At 42.8% G+C, this 21770-nt stretch overlaps 1 protein-coding gene across 2 annotated transcripts in view; it reads left to right on the forward strand.

Annotated features, from left to right (window-relative positions):
- Window positions 1-21770, forward strand: part of LOC116988589 (SH3 domain-containing kinase-binding protein 1-like) — a 74419-nt gene that overhangs the window by 41394 nt on the left and 11255 nt on the right. For both annotated transcript variants that reach the window (XM_033045455.1, XM_033045454.1), the window contains 3 exons: window positions 11169-11233; window positions 15716-15831; window positions 17743-17993. In XM_033045455.1, the coding sequence (XP_032901346.1) occupies window positions 11169-11233; window positions 15716-15831; window positions 17743-17993 (432 nt within the window). The remainder of the gene's footprint in view (window positions 1-11168; window positions 11234-15715; window positions 15832-17742; window positions 17994-21770) is intronic.

Raw genomic sequence — 21770 nt, forward strand, 5'->3', positions numbered from 1 at the left:
ATGCACCTGTAGAGGTTTAGGAGAATCCTCTTCAACATGCCGAATCTCCGTAATCTTCTCAGGAAGTAGTCGCTGATGTGCCTTCTTTACAATTGCATCGGTATGCTGGGTCCAGGAAAGATCTTCTGATATATGCCCGCCCAGTTATTGACCCGCTCCACCATCGTCCCGTTGATATAAACAATGTTGTGGGTCCTCATCCTTCCCCTACTCTCTCTCTCCCTCTCACTCTCCCCCTCTCTCTCGCTCTCGCTCTCGCTCTCCCTCTCGCTCTCGCTCTCTCTCTCTCGCTCTATCACTGTTAAATTAGTGTCATCTGTATAATGGAAATATATCTTGGAAGTAATTAAGTATAGTGGATAGCTGGGCATTGTTAGATCTAACTTTGCGAGTGGTGGAAACTGATATTGCCCTCTGTAATAGATAGCTGACAAAGCCTTTATCCCCGGCTGTGCATGCCAACAGTTTAACATTAACATCCACCCATCGTCTTTGGTTTCCTTGGTCAATGTGTCAGTTCAGAGGTTTAGTATCAGAGATACAGCAGGGAAACACCCCCTTCGGCCCCATTGAGTCCACTCCAACCATCGATCACCAGTTTGCACAAGTTCTATGTTATGCCACTTTCTCATCCACTCCCTGCACTCTTGGGGCAACTTACAGAGATCAATTAACCTACAAAACTGCACGTCTTTAGGATGTGGGATGAAACCTGAGCATCCGGGGAAAACCCTCAACGTTCACAGAGAGAAGGTGCAAACTCCACATAGACAGCACCTGAGGTCAGGGTTGAACCCAGGTCTCCGGCATTGTGAGGCAGCTCTACAAGTTGCGCCACTGTGCTGTTCTCAAAGACAATCTCTATTTTCATGGTTCTGGAGCCTGAGTATGTAGCATATTTCTCTGCCGCTGTAGACCTGCACTACGGTTTGATAACTCCATCTGACCTGACACCACTCACATCCCACAGCTCCAGTGACACATCTCATACTTGCCAATGGCCAAGTTGATCTCCATACTTATTTTTGACCTAGGAGGAGACCGTTTGGCCTATCGTCAATGCTAGCCCATAGAGCAAACCCATTCACCTACAAATACGCCTTATAAACTATTCTCCCCACATTCCCGTCAACTCCGCCAGATTGTACCACCTCCTGTACATGTGGAGCAACTCAGAGTGGCAGCTTTATCAACCCAGACGTCTGTGGGATGTGGGGCGAAACCTGACAACTTCAAATCTTACATGGTACCTCAATAACTGCTTCCGGTGGCTGCTATGAAGCAGTGAAGACAGCTGCACAGAGCTCTGCTCCCGACAAATCGTGTTTAAAGTCGGTTCCTATGCCAGGATCGACTTAAAAACTCTTACCGGGATTGCTGAACGTCATGGGTACTGACGTCATCAGACGGTGCCGGTGGAATCGGGATTTAAAACGATTTTACCGGTAAATATCGGATGAAAAAGGGAAGAGGTCAGAGAGGACCCAAGAAGACTACAATCAGTCTCCAGCTCCAAAAAGCTCTGGATGAGCTTGAAACCACTCCTGAATCCACTTTTGAAAGTTTGGAAGAGGAGCTGTAGTCTCAACAACCAACAGTCGAAATGGCAGCAAGAGCTGAAACAAAAGAGTTAAAAGAAAGGGAGAAAGAAATAAAAAGCTTGGAAGAAACGGTAAGAGCTAATATTACTAAAGACATTACTAAAGATCTTCAGAAGCAATTTGCCAAAATGAATTCTACAATGCAGAATAATTTTTCTACGATGGAGGATAATCTCTCTAAGAAAATTGACAACAGTTGTGGAGAATTAAAGGAACTTAACGTATCCCTGAACCAGCAGTTCAAAGATTTGGAGTCAAGGACTGCTAAGGAATTGGAAAGAATGCAGAGAGATTATAACAATAAACATGACTCCCTGCTGAAGCAATTAACAAAGGCGGAAAAATTAATGGAAGAGATGGAAGGTGAAATGCAGCAGATGGGCCAGGAAATAACAGGTTTGAAAAAACAACACGACGCGAATTGGGAGCTGACGAATAAACTGAATGAGAAATGTCAAGATTTGGAAGCCAGGTCAAGGAGGCAGAATTTGAGAATAATAGGAGTTAAAGAGGGGGCAGAGCACGGCTCTCAAATGTGTGATTTTATCACTAATTTACTTAAAGATGTTTTCAAATTGCCAGAAAAACCAAAGATAGATGTGGCTCATCGTGTTGGTCGCTTCCAAAGAGGAGCGAATGCTCCACCATGTCAAATTATCGTAAAGTTCTTAGACATTTCAACTTTGGAAAATTTATTAAAGAAGATATTTTATGGAGAAAAGCTTACATTTGCTGATAATATTGTTAGATTTTACAGAGACTACCCTCGGGAAATTCTGGCAAAAAGACGCCAGTTTAAAAGTGCAAGCAGTATTTTACAAGGGCATTCTGAAGTTCGTTACGGCGTTATCTATCCTGCCAAAATGTTAATTACGTACAATGCTAAGCAACGTTCATTCACGGATCCGGATTCAGCTTGCAAATATGCCCAGGAGATTTTAAATAAAATTCAAGGAAAAACGGAATAATAAGACATTAAGCCTGCTTAACTTGTTTTTTTGTTTCAAACAAGACACTAGAATTGTTCAGATGGTTTTCAGACAGACTTATCTGGCAAGAATGTGTTTTTCAATAACAGAGTCCTAACTTCATCTTGAACTGAAAAACTGAAGCTCAACAGATGGAATGATCAAGGTCGCAGGCTCTGCGCCAAGTTTTTCAGCCCTGATAATTATTAGACTGTTCTTTTTTGAATTTAAAACAGTCGTGATGGTCTCCCTTTGTCTCAGTACTATATGATCTATTATTTACACACAGCATATAACTAACTAACTAATTAACTATATATACGCAATAAACTTAATTAACGCTAAAGGTTTCATGTATTATACTAACATGACTAACTATATAGTAGGAAGGATGGGGAGGTTAGACAGATATTCTAAATACTAATTATGAATTAACTAACATACAGGCTAATGAAAAGTGTGATTAATGACGAGGTACTTTAACCCATAATAACTCTTATTTTATTTTAAATCTTCGAGCTTTTCTTCTATTTTATTTAAAATTTTTTAGCTATTAATCGACCTGACATGATAATTTTGGTTATAACTGGAGGAAACCGACTAACGTTGGATGATACTTTACTAGGGGGGCAAAGCCCAGTGCATAATTCCATCGACGGAGGTCAATTTAAAATTAATCTTAGCCACCACAGGTGGCTTTTTGTAAGATATCGCTTTTTTGATAACTTACACTGACTTTTTTTGTTTATTCACTATTATGAGTTGTATGATTTAACAATCTTTGTGAACGCTTCATTTTATGTTTTTCTCTTTCCCTTAATTATGTTTACTAGTGCCAGGAGATGTAAAACTAGTGCAGAAATTATGAAGGACAACCCTGGACTCGGGATTTCGAGGTACCAGGCTGCATCACATGAATCATACATTCTGGTAATAATAGCCAATGCAAGATAAAAGTCGAATAAACACCGGAGGTCTCACTTTCTGTAGTTGGAACATTAGAGATGCGAATGAGCCAATTAAGAGGGGTAAAATTCTGGCACAATTAAAATCATTAAACACGGATATTGCTTTCCTACAAGAAATGCATTTGAAACAACAAACTCAGATCAGATTAAGGGCAAACTGGATAGGTCAAACCTACTACTCTGCATTCACTTCTAAAGCAAGAGGCACGGCCATTATAATTCGGAAAGGTATACCTTTTAAATTAAAGAAGTCCATATCTGATAAAGAGGGAAGATACGTTATAGTCACGGGAGAAATTTATAATACACCATTAACTATGATAAATATTTATGCGCCTAATTTTGATAACCCCCAATTTTTAAAGAAAATAGTAGATATAATTGCAGAGCATAATTATCAAAATATAATAATGGGGGGAGATTTTAATTGTGTTATAGACCCATATTTAGATAAATCAATGAAGGTAGGGAAGCGTCTTGTTAAAACTAAGACCTGTGAATTTTTAAATACTTATATAAAAAATAATAACATAACTGATGTTTGGAGAATAGCAAACCCAAGTGGAAGGGAATATTCGTTTTACTCATCGGCTCCTAAAACTTATTCACGAATTGACTATTTCTTATTGGATACAAAATTAATCCCGTATACGACTAAACCATCATACCATAATAGTATTATTTCCGATCATTCACCACTGACTTTTATACTTAAAATCGAGGGAATGCCGGGTATAAAACCTTTTTGGAGATTCAACGCACAAATATTAAATAACCCACAGGGTTATGAGTATATAAAAGAACAAACAACATTTTTTTTCGAGATAAATGAGACGCCGAGTATTTCGGTATCGCTATTATGGGAAACCTTTAAGGCATACATTCTTGGTGCTATAATCTCTTATCAAAGTTTTCAAAATAAAGAAAATAAAAGAGAACTTCAGCAGATAGAACAGGAAATAAAATCACTAGAACTGGACAATGCAACTGACCCAACCATAAATAAACATAACAAGATAACCTTATTGAAATATAATCTCAATAGAATATTATCGGCAAGAGTAATAAGACTATTCCAAATTACAAAACAAGCACACATCGAATTTGGGGATAAGCCACATAAATTATTAGCGAGGCAACTGAAGCAACAAGAAAAGGAAAATACTACCACTAAAATTAAATCTGATAAGGGTGAGCTTCTAACACTACCAAAAGATATTAATAAAAGGTTTGCCCAATTTTATCATAATTTATACACAACTAAAATAAATACAGATGATAGTAAAATTATAAATGTTTTAGATAATTGCAACCTCCCTAAATTGGATAGTTTAGAACAAGAGGAATTAGGAGCACGGATTACTAGTGAAGAAATAAAACAAATAATAAACTAATTGAAAAATGGGAAGACCCCAGGACCAGATGGTTTTAGTAATGAATTTTATAAACGATTTCAGGAGTCAATTGTACCATGATTACTCAATTTATACACACAGGCTTATACCGAAAATAATAATAATAATAATAATGGATGGGATTTATATAGCGCCTTTCTAATACTCAAGGCGCTTTACATCGCATTATTCATTCACTCCTCAGTCACACTCGGTGGAGGTAAGCTACTTCTGTAGCCACAGCTGCCCTGGGGCAGACTGATGGAAGCGTGGCTGCCAATCTGCGCCTACGGTCCCTCCAACCACCACCAATCACTCACACACATTCACACACAGGCAAAGGTGGGTGAAGTGTCTTGCCCAAGGACACAACGACAGTATGCACTCCAAGCGGGATTCGAACCGGCTACCTTCCGGTTGCCAGCCGAACACTTAGCCCATTGTGCCATCTGTCATCCCAAATAAACTACCAGAAACCTTAGCAGAATCAACAATAACACTTATACCAAAAAAAGATAAAGATTTAGATGAACCGGGTTCTTACAGAGCTATATCGCTACTAAATACGGATCAGAAAATCTTAGCAAAGATTCTAGCTAGAAGACTGAATAATTATATTAACAAATTGGTAAACCCAGATCAAACGGGATCAAATGGGATTTATACCCAAAAGACAATCATTTAATAATTTGAGAAGGCTTTTCAATATAATGTACTCTCACAAAGAGGACATTGAAGATATTTCAGTTGTTACGCTGGATGCAGAGAAGGCATTTGACCAGGTAGAATGGCAGTATTTATATAAGGTACTCCAAAAATGTAATATGGGAGAGAATTTTATTAGATGGGTTAAACTACTTTATGATAAACCTACGGCAAGAATATTAACTAATATTATGTTATCTTCAAAATTTTATTTATCAAGGGGTAATAGGCAGGGTTGTGCCTTATCAACCATTGCTATTTGCCCTTATGATAGAACCGCTGGTTGAAAGGATTAGAAATCATCCGAATATTCACGGATATAATACTAAGGACTCAAAGAATAAAATTTCATTATATGCTGATGATATTCTTTTATATATTACTAATACACAAACGAGTATCCCCACCTTATTAACACTAATTGAGGAATTCGGTTCTTTTTCAGGATATAGAATAAATTGGAATAAAAGCGAAATTATGTCTTTAAAACCACAGGATGCGAGACACTTATTAAAATTACCTTTCAAAAATGCAACAGAAAAATTCAAGTATTTGGGTATTCAAATTACGAGAAGACACAAATCATTATTTAGCGCCAATTTTAAGCCACTATTAAATAAACTGAATGTTATGATTAAATTTTGGAAAATGCTCCCGCTCTCATTGATAGGTAGAATTAACACTATAAAAATGACTTACTTACCACAATTAATATATTTGTTTCAAGCGATCCCAATATATATACCAAAATATTTTTTCAAAAAACTAGATTCTAACATCACTAATTTTATATGGGATTATAGAGCACACAGAATTCAACGAAAGCATTTGTGTAAACCTAAAGAAGTTGAGGGTTTATCATTACCTAACTTTACGTATTACTACTGGGCAGTGGATATGAAGAACATAATGTACTGGTTGGATAGTTCCACTCACCAGTCGGAGTGGATAAGAATGGAGAAAGAGGAGTGTTTCCCGTACGATATAGGAACGATCTTGTTCTCACCGATAAAATTGAATAGTATAATATATAAGAAGAACCCAATTATTCACAATACAATAAGAATTTGGAAACAAATAAAATTATCCTTGAAATTAAATAATCTATCAGTACTAACCCCAATATTAAACAATCCTGCATTCAAACCATCTCTTATCGACAAAACATACAAACAATGGGATAGACTGGGGATTAGGAAAGTAGGAGATATGTATGAATTGGGCAAACTGTTATCATTTCAACAATTAAAATAAAAATGTAAACTGAATGATAATCAATATTTTAAATATATACAGATATGTGACTTTATGAAGAAATATATACATAGATTTCAAACTATATTTTTAGACCCTTTAGAAGAAGCAATGAATATTAAGGCTGATTCACAAAAACTAATATCATATTTTTATAATAGTATATTAAATAGAGAATTACCCTCAACAGAGGCACTAAGAGAAGATTGGGAACATGAACTAATGATAAAGATCCCGAAAGATAGATGGGAAAAGTATCTGATGAACACACATAATTGCTCTATTAATGCAAGACATAATTTAATTCAATTAAAATTATTACATAGACTATATTATTCAAAAACGAGGTTGAATAAATTCTACCCAAACATCTCTCCCAGATGCGATAAATGTTTGTTTCAAAACGCCAATATAACATTCATTTGTAGGATGTACAAAGTTGAATAAATTTTGGAGCGATATATTTGATATATTTACAAAGCTCTTCAAATCAAGAATAGAACCTAATACGGAATGGATTATATTTGGAATAATAGTAGAAGATATCAATTTAAATAAAGACCAAAAGGTTTTTTTAAATTATGGGTTAATAATTGGAAAGAAATTGATACTAAAATTTTGGAAAAATACAGCTATACCAACTGTTAAAATGTGGATTAGGAATATGATGGACATAGCACGCCTTGAAGAAATGAGACTCCACCTAATAGATAAATATGACCAATTCTTAAGGAGTTGGTCCCCTTTCATCGACTTTTTGGAATCATGTGATGCAGCGGTACCGTAAAGATTGCTGGTTTCAGGTCAGGTCGTGGATAGATTTACATCTCCGAATAAAGATTTGAAAATTTCTTTTTTAATGGTCTTTTTCTCCTATTTCTACTTTCTATTTTTTCTTTTCTTATATACACACTTCACGTTTTTCTATTTTCTACTATCTATTTTTCCTCTTTTTCTTCTCTCTATTTTTTTTGTTTTTTTTACTTCCTTTTCAAAAACATAAAACTAGAGGTTGTACATAGAATGTATCACGTTATGACATAGTTGGCACCTAAAATTAGGTCCCACTGTACTGTTTTGTACTGTATTCACTTCTAATAAAATAAACAAATAAAAAAAATAAAAAAAATAACTGCATCACTTCTCTCCTCAGAAGTAGACTTCCTGAGGATGATGAACCGACCAACAATAGGCAGACAACTATAGATGGTCAAGGACAACTCTTTAAAGAATAGGACTATTTTTGCCGACCCCTGCAGATTGCCACAGCCTTTTACCACAGGTGGATTGAGGGACCAAATGCACTCTGCTAGGCCCAGCCTTAGACTTGCATCTGAAGATGTATAACTAGGATTTACTATCAAGGGGCTTCTCATTTTCCCTCGAGTAGTCCTGAGATCTGACTGATGTTTTTCTCATTGATTCTCGGTATTTCTCAGTGTGAAACAAGGGCGGCACAGTGGTGCAGCGGTAGAGTTGCTGCCTTACAGCGCTAGGGGCCCGGGTTCAATCCTAACAATGGGTGCTGTCTGTGTGGAGTTGGTACGTTTTCCTTGTGACCGCTTGGGTTTTCTCCGGGTGCTCCGGTTTCCTCCCACATTCCATAGACGTTCAGATTTGTAGGATAGTTAGCTTAATTAAAATTGTAAAAATGGTGTTTAAGAAGGAACTGCAGATGCTGGAAAGGTAGACAAAAATGCTGGAGAAACTCAGCGGGTGCAGCAGCATCTATGGAGCGAAGGAAATAGGCAAAGTTTCAGCCCGAAACGTTGCCTATTTCCTTCGCTCCATAGATGATGCTGCACCCGCTGAGTTTCGCCAGCATTTTTGTCTACCATTGTAAAAATGGCCCTAGTTTGTAGGGTGGTGCTAGTGTAGGAGCATCGCTGTTCGGCGTGGATTCAGTGGGCCAAAGGGCCCGTTTCCACGCTGTATTGCGAAAGCTCTAACCTCTCTGGTGTCCAAATCCTATTGTAAAAGGGACAGATTGTGAATTGATTTGTTCACCTTTTGCTTTGCTGTCAATGCTCCCTTGTCTCTAGGGAGGGTATCAGCAAGGTCTCTTCGTGGTTTGAGCTGTGGTTTGTGGTGAGTCTCTTCTGGCCTGTTCTGATCTCGGTGGATCTGAGCCAAATGCTAACACAAGCATTGGTTTCAGAAAACCATGAAGCTTGATGCAACACTGGCCTCCAAGCTCTGCTACTGCCCGGGCTCCTGAGGTTTGTGGTGAGTTTAATCAGTGAAAAAGATGCTATCTCTGGTTGGAGAATTACTCAATAAGCTGCCCTTGAGAGGGAGGGGGAGGGGCAATAAGTGAAGGTTTTACTTTTAATGTCTACAACCCTGCTCTAAGTTCTCAGCTCCACCGAGCAACCTTATTTCTCCAAGTCTCCCCGCTGCCTTTAGGTAGAAGGTACAGGAGCCTGAAATCTGCAACATCCAGGTTCAGGAATAACTACTTCCCCACAGCCATCAGGCTATTAAACTCAACTCAAATAAAACTCTGATCATTAATAGCCCATTGCACTTTATCTGTTTATTTATGTGTGTCTATATATATATTCATTGGTATATGGTCACACTGATCTGTTCTGTTCTGTATTTATTTATGCCTACTATATTCTGTTGTGCTGAAGCAAAGCAAGAATTTCATTGTCCTATCTGGGACACACGACAATAAACTCTCTTGAATCTTGAATCTTGAATCATTTCCTAAATACATAGCGAATGTTTCTTGAGCCCACTGAGGGTGTATTTTCCTTCCTTACACGTTTATTCCTGATGGACTTTGATGCGATGGCCAAGAAAACACACTTCCTCAAAGGGCTAATGAATTTCAGCATCTCTCCAGTGATGCCTACTGATTTCTACAGGTGAACCATAGAAAGCATCCTATTGGGATGCACCACAGCCTGTATTGCTAAGCCACCCTCTAGTCTTCCGGTACTTCACCTGTGGCTCAAAATGACGCAAATATCGCAGCAAGGGCCTCCTCAATTTCTTCCCAAGCTTCTTACAAGGACTGGGGATGTACTTAGTTGCGCCCTGGGGATTTATCCACCTTAGTACGCTTTAAAAACACCAATACCTCACTTTGGTAATGTGTATATGATCTAAGACATCACAACTCCTCAATTCCCGAGCTTCCACGATCTTCTCAGTACAAATAGATGAGGAGTATTCATTTCACATCTCTCCCCGTGTGGATGTTAGGAGCAGATGCGATTGAGTCTATTTCTCCCCACCCTGACCCAGTTGTATGATCCGTGGCAGACTCTATCACACAAAGCTGCTCTACCCTCCACTGCTCCTCCACCTCCACACTTCCCAATGGATCCCACACCCCACAATTCTCTTCCCAAAGTTGAGGTGTTAGTGGAGAATTCACTCATGGTGAAGGGAAGGGAACTGACTGAGATGGTGTAGAGATTTTATCAGAGATACCAGTAAAGCAATTCCAAGTACACACTGGAATTTAGAAGGATGAGAGGGGTATATTATTGAAACATGTAAGATTATTAAGTGATTGGACACGCTAGAGGCAGGAAACATGTTCCCAATGTTGGTGAAGTCCAGAACCAGGGCCACAGTTTAAGAATAAGGGGCAGGCCATTTAAAACGGAGATGAGGAAAAACTTTCTCACCCAGAGAGTTGTGAATCTGTGGAATTGTCTGCCTCAGAAGGCAGTGGAGGCCAATTCTCTGGATGCTTTCAAGAGAGAGTTCGATAGAGCTCTTAAAGATAGCAGATTCAAGGGATATGGGGAGAAGGCAGGAACGGGGTACTGATTGTGGATGATCAGCGGTGCTGGTTCGAAGGGCGAATGGCCTACAATGGCCATCTATTGTCTATTGTCTATTGTCTAAGGGGAGTTACAATGGCGCAGTGGTAGAGCTGCAGTAGAGTTCTGGATCAATGCGCCATAGATCCTGACTACAGGTGGTGTCTGTATAGAGTTTGTACGTTCGCCCTATGACTGAGTGTGTTTTCCCCGGGTGCTCTGGTTTCCTCCCACACTCCAAAGACGTGCAGGTTTATAGGTTAATGGGCCTGTAACTCGACCATAGACTTATAGGTCTGTAAGTCGACCCTAGTGTGTGGGCTAGAACTGACAATGTTGGGGCAGTGTGAGATGGGTGAGTTAGGACTGTCATACAGTTGAATTTCTAGGCAGTACCGTTACAGGACCTGACACGGGAATATTAGTTTTGTACATTGATGACTTGTTTTGTTAAAAAGTGTTGTATATGCGGTGACTTGGAATATTTTCATTGCAGAGCTGGTGGGGAGCAGACGCCACAAGAACTCATTAAAGCCGCCATAGACCTTACCAGTGATACAGGTAAAGATGACTGCAGCGGCATGCTGCTAGACTAGACTCGAGAGATACAGCGCGGAATCAGGCCCTTCGGCCCACCGAGTCCGGACTGACCAGCGATCACTCCGTGCACTAAAACTATACTACACAATAGGGACAATTTACAATTTTACAGAAGCCAATTAACCTTCAAACATACTCCTGTATGCCTTTGGACTGTGGGAGGAAACCCGAGCACCCGGAGAAAACCCACGCAGGTCATAGGGAGAACGTTCAAACTACATGCAGACAGCACCCATGGTCAGGATCGAACTTGTGTCCCTGGCGCTGTAAGGCAGCAGCTCTACTGCTGCGCCACTGTGCCACCCCAGACGTAAATAAATCTGCTGCAGAGGTGATACCATGCACGACTTAACCAAAAAAAAGCAACAGGGGCAATGGTGCAAGGTATGCTTTACTGCGCAACATTGCAGCCCTGACCAGACTGACTGCTACTCCTTTTGAAGTGTTTTCATATGTTATGCTGAGCGGTTACTGAGGCCAGCAACAGATTGGCACAGCTATTGAGCCACTGCCCTGTGACCTGGGTTTGATCCTGACCTCCAGTGCTTTCTTCGTGGAGTTTACACCGCCCCATGTCCGCATGGGTTTCCTCCTCATAGCTGTGGTCTCTTCAATGATCTCTGGGCTGGTGGGTTCATGGCCGCTGTAACTTGCCCTGAACGTGTTGGTGAGTAGTAAAGTTGAGGGGGTTTGTGCGGAGAATAGTCTACAGGGAAAATTAGCAGTGATAAGGGTTGTTCCGTGGGTGGCATAGACTTGATGGGCTGAAATTGTCTCCATGTTGTCAAGAAATATGGAGAAGTAGTCAAATGCAATATAATTCCCAATGTCAACATTGGGCAGTGTGAATCTCTCAATGCTCACCTAGACTTTATCCAGTGGACGGTCCCAAGATGGGTTCTAGACAGAGTTGAGCAGGAAACGCTCACTCCCTGCTGTCACAAGACAAGCCCAGTGCAATACAGCCTCGTTTCTTAAGGGCCTGTCCCACTTGGCAATTTTTTTGGCGACTGCCGGCGTTATTGACTGACGTATCAGGGTCGCTGAAAGATTTTTAACATTTCAAAATCCAGCTGCGACACTTGAGGAAACAGCGCGTGTCAATACGTCGTCACGCCGCGTCACGCTGCATCACGCCGCGTCACGCTGCATCACGCCGTATCATGCCACGACTTTTTCGGTGACCTGGATCGTCAGTCAATGATGCCGGCAGTTGCCGATAAAAATCGGCAAGTTGGACAGGCCCTTAACATGATTTGGTTTATTTCAACTCTAACAGTCAGTACTTTTTAGATTCTGGAGTAGTTCCTGAGGATTGGCGGGTAGCAAACGTAAGAAGGGAGGGAGAGAGAAAACGGGGAATTACAGACCAGTTAGTCTAACATCGGTAGTGGGGAAACTGCTAGAGTCAGTTATTAAAGATGGGATAGCAGCACATTTGGAAAGTGGTGAAATCATTGGACAAAGTCAGCATGGATTTACAAAAGGTAAATCATGTCTGACGAATCTTATAGAATTTTTCGAGGATGTAACTAGTAGCGTGGATAGGGGAGAACCAATTGATGTGGTGTATCTGGACTTCCAGAAGGCTTTCGACAAGGTCCCACATAAGAGATTAGTATACAAACTTAAAGCACACGGCATTGGGGGTTCAGTATTGATGTGGATAGAGAACTGACTGGCAAACAGGAAGCAAAGAGTAGGTGTAAACGGGTCCTTTTCACAATGGCAGGCAGTGACTAATGGGGTACCGCAAGGCTCAGTGCTGGGGCCCCAGCTATTTACAATATATATTAATGATCTGGATGAGGGAATTGAAGGCAATATCTCCAAGTTTGCGGATGACACTAAGCTGGGGGGCAGTGTTAGCTGTGAGGAGGATGCTAGGAGACTGCAAGGTGACTTGGTTAGGCTGGGTGAGTGGGCAAATGTTTGGCAGATGCAGTATAATGTGGATAAATGTGAGGTTATCCATTTTGGTGGCAAAAACAGGAAAGCAGACTATTATCTAAATGGTGGCCGACTAGGAAAAGGGGAGATGCAGAGAGACCTGGGTGTCATGGTACACCAGTCATCGAAAGTAGGCATGCAGGTGCAGCAGGCAGTGAAGAAAGCGAATGGTATGTTAGCTTTCATAGCAAAAGGATTTGAGTATAGGAGCAGGGAGGTTCTACTGCAGTTGTACAGGATCTTGGTGAGACCACACCTGGAGTATTGCGTACAGTTTTGGTCTCCAAATCTGAGGAAGGACATTATTGCCATAGAGGGAGTGCAGAGAAGGTTCACCAGACTGATTCCTGGGATGTCAGGACTGTCTTATGAAGAAATACTGGATAGACTTGGTTTATACTCTCTAGAATTTAGGAGATTGAGAGGGGATCTTATAGAAACTTATAAAATTCTTAAGGGGTTGGACAGGCTAGATGCAGGAAGATTGCTCCCGATGTTGGGGAAGTCCAGGACAAGGGGTCACACCTTAAGGATAAGGGGGAAATCCTTTAAAACCGAGATGAGAAGAACTTTTTTCATACAGAGAGTGGTGAATCTCTGGAACTCTCTGCCACAGAGGGTAGTCGAGGCCAGTTCATTGGCTATATTTAAGAGGGAGTTAGATGTGGCCCTTGTGGCTAAAGGGATCAGAGGGTATGGAGAGAGGGCAGGTACAGGATACTGAGTTGGATGATCAGCCATGATCATATTGAATGGCGGTGCAGGCTCGAAGGGCCGAATGGCCTACACCTGCACCTAATTTCTATGTTTCTATGTTTACTTACACATCCACAAATGGCTAACCTGCCACAAAACACCCACCACCAAAACACCAGTCTATCATATATATCAAGCAACTAAACATCAGATCACATATACTACAATCCTCATCCAGGATACAGTCAGTTCCCTGCGGCGCCCAGTGGTCAGTAATGCCAGTGGACATCACGTGTTCTTTTGAAAGTGACACCTGGGGCAGACGTAACCCAGGAAAGAGGGCAGTCAGTTGGCACCACGACGTGTAAATGGGCATCTTGGCCAAGGCCAGGAGTGAACCAACCAGGACATCCTCCGACCCACACACTCCCCTCCACACGGGATGCCCACTGATTAGGATGATGGGACTGACGCGGAGCCAGAGAGCCAAGTGCCGGGTGGATGAGGGGGAAAACCTTACGCCAGAGGGTGGTAGTGGCATGGATCGTGCTGCCAGGGGTGGTGGTGGAGGCAGATATAATAGCAGTAGTCAGGGGCTTGCCCGGAATGGGCAATGCTCATCACAACCGGAGAGCCGACTGGTCTATGTAAATGGCACTAAAACATCACGCCTCTTGCATTCAGTGGACTATTTCTCTACAATTGCTGATCAGGGATGTGCTTGGGTGTGGCAATACACTACTGGACTGTGTGTAAGAAAATCATGTCACCATATGTTTGCACTTCGTACATGTGATGATAAAAGTGGCATTGACCATTGACCATTGATAGTGGTGATTCAGAGGGTTTTAGATAGGTACATGGATATGCAGGGAAGGGAGGTACAGAGGTCATGTGATGTGGAAGGAAACCAGAGCACCCAGTCACAGGGAGAACATGCAAATTCCACACAGACAGCACCTAAGGTCAGGATCAAACCCGGATCTCTGGTGCTGTGCTAGCCTTGTATATTCAGTGACTAACTAATATTTTCCTGAGGTAGACAAAAATGCTGGAGAAACTCAGCGGTTGAGGCAGCATCTATGGAGGGAAGGAATAGGCAACGTTTCGGGTTGAGGCCCTTCTTCAGACTGATGTGGGGGGGGGAGGGCGGGGAAAATGAAAGGAAGAGGCGGAGACAGTAGGCTGTGGGAGAGCTGGGAAGGGGGAGGGGAAGGAGGGAGAAAGCAAGGATTACCTGAAATTAGAGAAGTCAACGTTCATACCGCTGAGGTGTAAACTACCCAAGCGAAATATGAGGTGCTGCTCCTGCAATTTGCGTTGGGCCTCACTCTGGCAATGGAGGAGGCCCAGGACAGAAAGGTCGGAGTCGGAATGGGAGGGGGAGTTGCAGTGCTGAGCCACCGGGTGATCAGGTTGGTTAGTGCGAAGTGAGGGGAGGTGTTGGGCGAAGCGATTGCCAAGCCCATGCTTGGTCTCACCAATGCAGAGACGTTGACACCTGGAACAGCGGATACAGTAGATGAGGTTGGAGGAGGTGCAGGTGAACCTCTGCCTCACCGGGAAATACTGATTGGGTCCTTGGATGGAGTGGAGGGGGGAGGTAAAGCGACAAGTGTAGCATTTCCTGCGGTTGCAAGGGAAAGTACAAGGGGAGGGGGTGGTTTGGGTGGGAAGGGACGAATTGACCAAGGAGTTACGGAGGGAACGGTCTCTGCGGAAAGCAGAAAGGGGAGGAGAGAGGAAGATGTGGCCATGGGGTCAGTATTTCCCTGATGATGTTTTGTCCCCATCTAGAATCAGTGACCTTCGACTCACTCTCTCTGCCCATGGAGCCGCTGAAACACCTGACGACGGAGCGTCCCAGAGCCCAGGGGCGAAGACCCCCCTCTCACCCCAAGGCTACAGCCGCTGTGAGTCCCCCTGCCATCCCTTCCCATTCCGAGCTGCTCCCATTGTGTGAAAGCTGTCCGAACAAAGGTTAAAGCAGGAGAGAGATACAGAGGACAAGTCACGGGGTGCGGGAGAGAGTAACTGTGGAGAGAGGCAGCAGAAAGGGGAGTGAGAACTCTCTAGGGGAATAGAGCAAGAGGAGGCAGAGAGAGAGAGAGAAGTAGAGTGAGCAAAGGAGTGAGGGAGAGAGAATGAAAGGGAATAAAGAGAGAGAGAATGGAAGAGGGAGAGCAGTGAAAGAAAAGGGATGAGAGAACAAGGTAGAGAGAGGAGGGATTGATGATGTAAATGACAGTAAGACATGTTGGGTGAGCATGCAAGGGATGGGTAGAGAGAGAGAGGGGGGGGGGGGGGGTAGATTGCAGAGAGAAAGACAGTTTGAGAGTCAGCATGTGATAGAATAAGAGCCGAGCACAAAGGGAAGAAATACAAGGGAAGACAGTTAGTGTGTACAAAGGAGAGAGAGGGACCATTCTACACAAAGTGCTGCAGTAACTCAGCGGATCAGGCAGCATCTCCGGAGAACATGGATAGGTAATGTTTCAGGTCAGGACCCTTCAGAACGTTGCGTATCCACGAGCTCCACAGATGCTGCCTGACCCATGGATTGACTCCAGCACTTTGTGTTCTATGCGTTTACTTGTGTCTCCAGAACAAATGTACAAACTGGAAAAAGATTTAGGCACTGGGTAAGTGTCAGGCAATATCTATTCCACAGAGGGCTACTTAGAACATAGAGCAGTACAACCCCAAGAACAAGGCTTCATTCTACAATGTCTGAGCTGAACGTGATGCCAAGTTAACCTAATCTCCTCTCCTGCACGTAGCCCATCTCCCTCCATTCCCTGCATATCCATGCACCTATCCAAGAGCTTCTTGAAGGCCACCATCCTATCTGACCCCATCACCACCCCTGTCAGCACACTCCAGGCACCCACTATCTTCTGTGTAACAAATAAATCTACTTTAAACTTTGTCCCTCTCACCTTAAAGCTATGCTCTCTGGTCTTTGACATTTCCCAACCACTTTTCATAACAAATCTGTCCTCTGGTTTATGTTTCCCCTGTCTTCAAAAATACTTGATCATTATCTGATCTTTCAAAGCCATTAATAATATTGAAATCTTCTATTAAGCCTTTAACCTCCTCTGCTCAACAAAGACCTCCCACACCAACTCTTCCTCCCCTTCCCAGCTCTCCCCCAAGCCTACTGTCTCCGCCTCCGCCTCCTCCTTTCCTTTTCCCTGCCCCCGCAACATCAGTCTGAAGAAGGGTCTCAACCCGAAACTTCACCTATTCCTTCTCTCCATAGATCTATGCTGCATAAAAGCCCTGTCCCACAGTACGAGTTCATTCCAAGAGCTCTCCCCAGTTTAAAAAAAATCAAACTCGTGGTAAGCACGGAGAATGAACGTAGCGGGTACGTCGGATCTCGGGGACGTCTCTTAGCGCTAACGGCAGGTACTCGGGAAGACTCGCTAACGGCAGGTAAGCACGGGGAGACTCGTGAAGATTTTTCAACATGATGAAAAATGTCCACGAGAGCCCCGAGTACCGACGAGTGGCCATTACCGTAAATCTCCGAGTTTGAATCAGGGCAAACTCGGGAGAACTCTTGGAATGAACTCGTACTGTGGGACAGGGCTTTCACCCGCTGAGTTTCTCCAGCATTTTTGTCTCCCTTTGATTTTTCCAGCATCTGCAGTTCTTTCTTAAACAACCCTTCCTCTCTGTTCACTTTTTGTGTCTGAAGCCCTGTTCCCTTGAACTAATCTAGGAGAGGTCGGCTGTATTCTTGCCTAGGATGGTTTTGCTTTCATCCGGCATTGAGGTTGTGAGTGTCCTCATTCACCGTTATCCTTTGCCCACAGCTGGATGCCAAGAAGTCCACACCGCCGTTAGTAGCACCTAAGGTCACCCTTCCGGCCATCCACGTGTGTGAGCCTGCACCAGTCCAAAGACATCAGCCAACATCTGAAAGGCCAGGTCCGCCACTGCCTAGATCACCAATGAAAGCACAGCACGGGGCAGGAAAGGAGGAGAGGATGGATTCCATTGCGTGGCTGAAAGTGGAACTGAGGCACCTCCAGCTGTCCTTAAACCTGCTGAAGAATCAACATTTGTAAGTAGCCTTGAGCTGGGGGAGCAACCCAGTTCTTTATTCCATCTTAGCCACACTGACAACATCAAGAAATTGTGAAGGAAGAGGCCAGCGTTATCCAAATGGGATGGGAGGGATAGTGAAGCAACATCAACTAACTGGGACAGGGCGAACAAACACTAACTAATGGGGCCTGAGTACTCCAGCATCAATTGACTGTGACAGGTAAGGACATGTTCTAGGATCAGAATTAGGCAATTTAGTCCATCAAGTCTACTCCCCCTGCCTGATCTATCATGGCTGATCTATCTTTCCCTCTCAACCCCGTTCTCCTGCCTTTTCCCCATAACCCCTGACACCCTTACTAATTGGAAAAGACAACTAATATTGGACAAGCCAACACCAACTGCTTAGAATAAGTCAGCTCAGCATCAACCTGACAGAATGGATTGTTTTAAATGACCAGCATTCATTGTCCATTCTTAATAGCCCATGAGAAGGTTGTGGTGAACGGTCATCTTGAACATCTGTAGTCCTTCTAGACACAAGGAACTGCAGATGCCTGATTTGTGGAAAAAAAGACACAAAGTGCTGGAGTAACTCAGGGGATCAAGCAGCATATCTGGGAAACATGGACATAGGAACCTGGAAACATAGAAAATAGGTGCAGAGTAGGCCATTCGGCCCTTCAAGCCAGCACTGCCATTCAATATGATCATGGCTGATCATCCACAATCAGTACCCCTGTTCCGACTTTCTCTCCATATCCCTTGATTCCGTCAGCCCTAAGAGCGACAGTATATCTAACTCTCAGATCAGGTGGGCCAAGTTTCGGGTCGGGACCCTTTTTCATACTGATTGTAGTGCAGAGGGGAAAGCTGGAAGAGAGGTGGAGGGCGGGACAAAGCCTGGCAAGTGATAGGTGGATGCAGGTGAGGGGGATTTGATTGGCAGATGGTTGGGCAAAAGCCAGAGATGAAGAAACAAAAGGAGAGAAGATTTGTGAAATGTGAAGCCAGAAGAAAGGATATAGGTGGAAGTGAACGGGAAAAGTAAAGGGGGGGGGGGGGGGGGGGTGGCAGGATATTGGTGCACATCCAGGTGGGGCAGAGGAATGAGAGGGGGAAATAGATGGGTGGGGAGGGGAGCGGGTCTATTTGCTGGTTATTAGTTACCTAAAATTCAAGAATACAATGTTCGTACCATTGGGTTGTACGTCACCCAGGTGGAATATAAGGTGCTGTTTGTGCTGTGGCCTCATTCTGACAATGGTAGTGGCTCAGGACAGATTCAAGATTCAAGAGCGTTTATAGTCATGTGTCCCTGATAGGACAATGAAATTCTTGCTTTGCTTCAGCACAACAGAATATAGTAGGCATGACTACAGAACAGATAAGTGTGTCCATATACTCTTAATAAATATACCCTTAAATAAATAAATATATACACACATGAATAAATAAACTGATAAAGTGCAAATAACCAGATAATGGGTTATTAATGTTCAGAGCTTTGTCCGAGCCAAGTTTAATAGCCTGATGGCTGTGGGGAAGTAGCTATTCCTGAACCTGGTCGTTGCAGTCTTCAGGCTCCTGTACCTTCTACCTGAAGGTAGCAGGGAGATGAGTGTGCGGCCAGGATGGTGTGGGTCTTTGATGATACTGCCAGCCTTTTTGAGTGAAGGGGAGTTAAATTGGTTAGCAACCTTCTAGTATAGGGGTGGGGAACCTTTTCATGTTGGAATGCCGCATTAGGTTAGCTGTAATATAATAAGGCCACATACAAGAAACTTCAATTAGATATAATTCAAAATAAACATTATTTTGTTAAAATAGTCCTCATGACTTACTAATGTTTTAATTGTGGCCGTCAGTCGGGGAGGATTATTTCGTTAAATCTTCTTTTGCTCTTTGGTATTTTAAAAGCGTTCAATAAAGGTATTCAATTCATTCAATTCAAGATTAAAATAAAATAATAAAAGATGAACAAAAACATATTAATAAAAATAAAAAGATTTGTTCTACAAAATTTGGATTCATTCAAAAGGTCCGCACTTAATGGCCTTAAGGCCACAGGTTCCCCACCCCTAATCTAGTACAATACACCTACTGTGCTTATGGAAAGGGAGTTCTCGGATTTACACCAAGGTGGCGATAAAGAGCCAATGATATATCTCTAGGTTAGGACACTGCATAACTTGGAAAGGAACCTGCAACTGGTGGAGTTTCCATGTATCTGCTGCCCTTGTCTTTCTTGGTGGTAAAGTCATGGGTTTGGATATGATAGACCTACAGTAGATCTATCAAGAGGGATAGGACATTTAGGAAGGTACTGCAGATGCTGGTTTTCATCAAAGATATACACAAAATGCTGGAAGATAGATAAAAATGCTGGAGAAACTCAGCGGGTGAGGCAGCATCTATGGAGCGAATGAATAGGTGACATTTCGGGTCTTGACCCGAAACGTCACCTATTCCTTCGCTCCATAGATGCTGCCTCACCCGCTGAGTTTCTCCATCATTTTTATCTATCTTTGATTTTTCCAGCACCTGCAGTTCCTTCTTAAACATAAGATGCAGGAGTAACTTAGCGACTGAAGACTGAAAAAGGGTCTCAACCCGAAACGTCAGCCATTCCTTTTCTCCAGAGACGCTGCCTGACCCGCTGAATCACTTCAGCACTTTGTAACCATCTTCAAGAAGAACAGGACATCTTCAACAGGTCCGACCAACATCAATTAACAGAGAGAGTACAGACCAGCTTTAATGAACGGAGACATCATTTGATTGGGATAGGAAAGTCCAGAACCAACTAACAGGTATTGAATAATCATAGAAACATAGAAACATAGAAAACAGGTGCAGGAGTAGGCCATTCGGCCCTTCGAGCCTGCACCGCCATTCAATATGATCACGGCTGATCATCCAACTCAGTATCCTGTACCTGCCTTCTCTCCATACCGCCTGATCCCTTTAGCCACAAGGGCCACATCTAACTCCCTCTTAAATATAGCCAATTAACTGACCTCAACTACCCTCTGTGGCAGAGAATTCCACAGATTCACCACTCTCTGTGTGAATTTTTTTTCTTCTCATCTTGGTCCTAAAAGACTTCCCCCTTATCCTTAAACTGTGTCGTCTTGTTCTGGACTTCCACAACATCGGGAACAATCTTCCTGCATCTAGCCTGTCCAACCCCTAAATGAATTTTGTAAGTTTCTATAAGATCCCCCCTCAATCTTCTAAATTCTAGCAAGTACAAGCCGAGTCTATCCAGTCTTTCTTCATATGAAAGTCCTGCCATCCCAGGAAGCAGTCTGGGGAATCCAGCAGCAACTATCTGGAGCAGAGACAACTGAGCTTGAACTAATGACAGGGAAATGCAACATCAAATAGCTGGGACAGAACACCACACCACCATTGAAATCATATAGAATGTCAAGGGACATTTAACTGAGAACAGGTCAGACATCATCAACCAACTGAATGGGGGAATAGATTAGATTAGATTAGATTAGATATAATTTATTGCCACACAGCCATGCTGGTGGAAATTTGGGTTGTCTGCAGCGATACAATAATAAAGAACACACAACCACAATAAAACTGTAACACAAACATCCACCACAGCATTCATCACTGTGGTGGAAGGCACACAATTTGGCCAGTCCTCCTCCATTTCCCCCCCGTGATCAGGACCAGAGTCCAGAGTCAGTCCAGGATCGGCTCTTCCTCACCGGAGACCGCGGCTTTAAGTTGTTGTAGGCCGCAGGCCGGCGGTCAAGATTTAAAGTCCCCG

This window comes from Amblyraja radiata, chromosome 27 (genome assembly GCF_010909765.2).
Source record: "Amblyraja radiata isolate CabotCenter1 chromosome 27, sAmbRad1.1.pri, whole genome shotgun sequence".
Lineage (NCBI taxonomy): Eukaryota > Metazoa > Chordata > Chondrichthyes > Rajiformes > Rajidae > Amblyraja > Amblyraja radiata.